Genomic DNA, 2,074 nt, shown 5'->3' with positions numbered 1-2,074 from the left:
TTTGTGCAGCATTTCTTAATCCAAATGGCATACGCACAAACTCGAATAAACCAAACGGTGTTATGACGGCAGTTTTCTCAATGTCATTTTCCGAAACTGGCACACAATAATAGGCTCTATTTATATCTAGCTTTGAGAAAACCTTTTTATTATCTAACATATACGTAAAATCATGAAGACGGGGAACTGGATATCGATCAGGCTTGGTAATCGCATTTAAACGTCTATAATCTCCACAAGGTCTAATATTCCCGTCCTTCTTAGGAACAACATGCAAGGGACTTGCCCAAGCGCTTTTACTCGGCCTACAAATCCCAAGCTCTTGCATAATCTTAAACTCATTTTTAGCTTTTACGTACCTGTCTGGTGGTAACTGCCTGGCTCGTGCGTGCACTGGAGGTCCTGTGGTCTCAATGTGATGACAAACATTATGTTTAGGCGTTTCTTTGTACGAAACTGGTTTAGTTAGTTCTGGAAATTCACATAATAAATCATAATAAGGGCAATTATTTACGATAGTTTTCAAAGTGGGCTCACTAGAATTAGAAAGATTGCCTTTGGTGCTTAAATTAGTTATTTGATCGATTAACCTTCGTCCGTTCAAGTCAATTAACAACTGAAAATTAGCTAAGAAGTCAGCACCTAATATTGGTTGCTGTACGTCCGCTAATGTAAATAACCAACGGAATGCTCGTCTTAGGTTTAAATCTAATTCTAAGTACAATGTACCATACGTGTTAATCTGAGTTCCATTTGCGGCAAAGAGTTTATAACAACACTCACTTGTATTACCTTTCATGTAGGCTACTTTCCGCGGTAACACTGACACGTTTGCACCACTATCCACTAAGAAGTTTAAGCCCGATTTCCTGTCTCTGACACACAGACGGTGATTCCCGAAGGCACGGTCACAGCCTCCCGTCGCAGACTGCACCGACTCTAGTTTTCCGCTGGCTTGTCCTTGTCGTGTTTTTTCTTCCAGTTACATGGATCCACACATTTAGTTGCCTTGCTGCGATACTTATAATGGTAAAAACATAACCAATTTGGATCTTCGAATTTCCTTGTGCGACTTCTTGACCCTGACCTGGATCTGTTGCGTCTAAAGTTATTCCTTCGCCAGTTATTTGAACGGCCTCGTGATCTTGACTCTAAATTTTGTAATCTATCACTCAATTTGTTTATTGCCGAAATAATTTGGTCCTGAGAACCGGATGGGCCTGGTTCCTGTTTGACAGTCGCAACACTGTGTATGGGAGTCGTCGTTTCCATTATTTTATCCGCTATTGATGCTAATTTCTCTAAATCTTTTTCTTCCGTTACAGCTAAAACTCCTCGCACCGAATTTGGTAAATGATTCTGCCACATAACTATGAGTGTTTCGTTATTTACTCGTCCCCTGGCTAGGTCTTGCATTTTTCTTAGTAATTGTGATGGTTTCTGGTCGCCTAATTCCATTTCGCCAATGAGTTTTTTTACTTGCCGCTCTTCGGATTCTTGATATATAAATATCAACTTATTCTTCAAGGTCTCATATTTATTTTTCTCAGGGGGATCCACAAGGATCTGTGTAACTTGCTCAACTGCGTCTGGGGGTAATTTTGAAATAAGGACCTGGTACTTTGATTCGTCGGACATCTTCTGAGGATTTAGAACTGCTTCTGCTTGGATAAACCATGTTCTAGGCGACTTCTTCCAAAATTCCGGAATTCTAGCTGTGATGGAGATGGACGACAGTTGATGTTCTTCAATAACGACCTTCTTGTCTTCAGACGACATTATAATTTCTTAATTTGACGCGCACTAATATTAAGCCGACACTACATACACTTGTGTGAGTTGCCCCGGTCGTCCGATTCACTGAATTACAAGTCCAAATTCACTGGTTACAGTTCACACTTTCTCCACGTCGGGGTCACCAATTTAGATGGTGGGGTGTCGTGTTCAGAGATAAGTAAATAAACCGAATACTAATTAATACACTTTTATTTTCTGACTCCAATTAGGTTACCTAGGATTTGGTACGGTCACAATATTTAGTAGCGTGCGTTGGTAGTGCGATATACGGGACAAC

General features: G+C 40.5%; 1 protein-coding gene across 1 annotated transcript; it reads right to left on the bottom strand.

Moving 5' to 3' along the window:
* Window positions 1–616: 616 nt before the first annotated feature.
* On the bottom strand, window positions 617–1,779 carry LOC124630056. Its single transcript, XM_047163769.1, has one exon. It carries the CDS (start codon window positions 1,777–1,779, stop codon window positions 940–942), a length of 840 nt encoding a protein of 279 aa, XP_047019725.1. The 3' UTR covers window positions 617–939.
* Between the last annotated feature and the right edge of the window lie 295 nt (window positions 1,780–2,074).

The sequence above is a fragment of the Helicoverpa zea genome, chromosome 4 (assembly GCF_022581195.2).
Source record: "Helicoverpa zea isolate HzStark_Cry1AcR chromosome 4, ilHelZeax1.1, whole genome shotgun sequence".
Taxonomy (NCBI): Eukaryota; Metazoa; Arthropoda; class Insecta; order Lepidoptera; family Noctuidae; genus Helicoverpa; species Helicoverpa zea.
The sequence above is the reverse complement of the archived record's forward strand: the minus strand, read 5'-3'. Positions and strand labels throughout refer to the sequence as shown.

Bases quoted from the DNA above. Each gene is read 5' to 3' on its own strand.
- LOC124630056 (XM_047163769.1), bottom strand. From the start codon at position 1,779: ATGTCGTCTGAAGACAAGAAGGTCGTTATTGAAGAACATCAACTGTCG.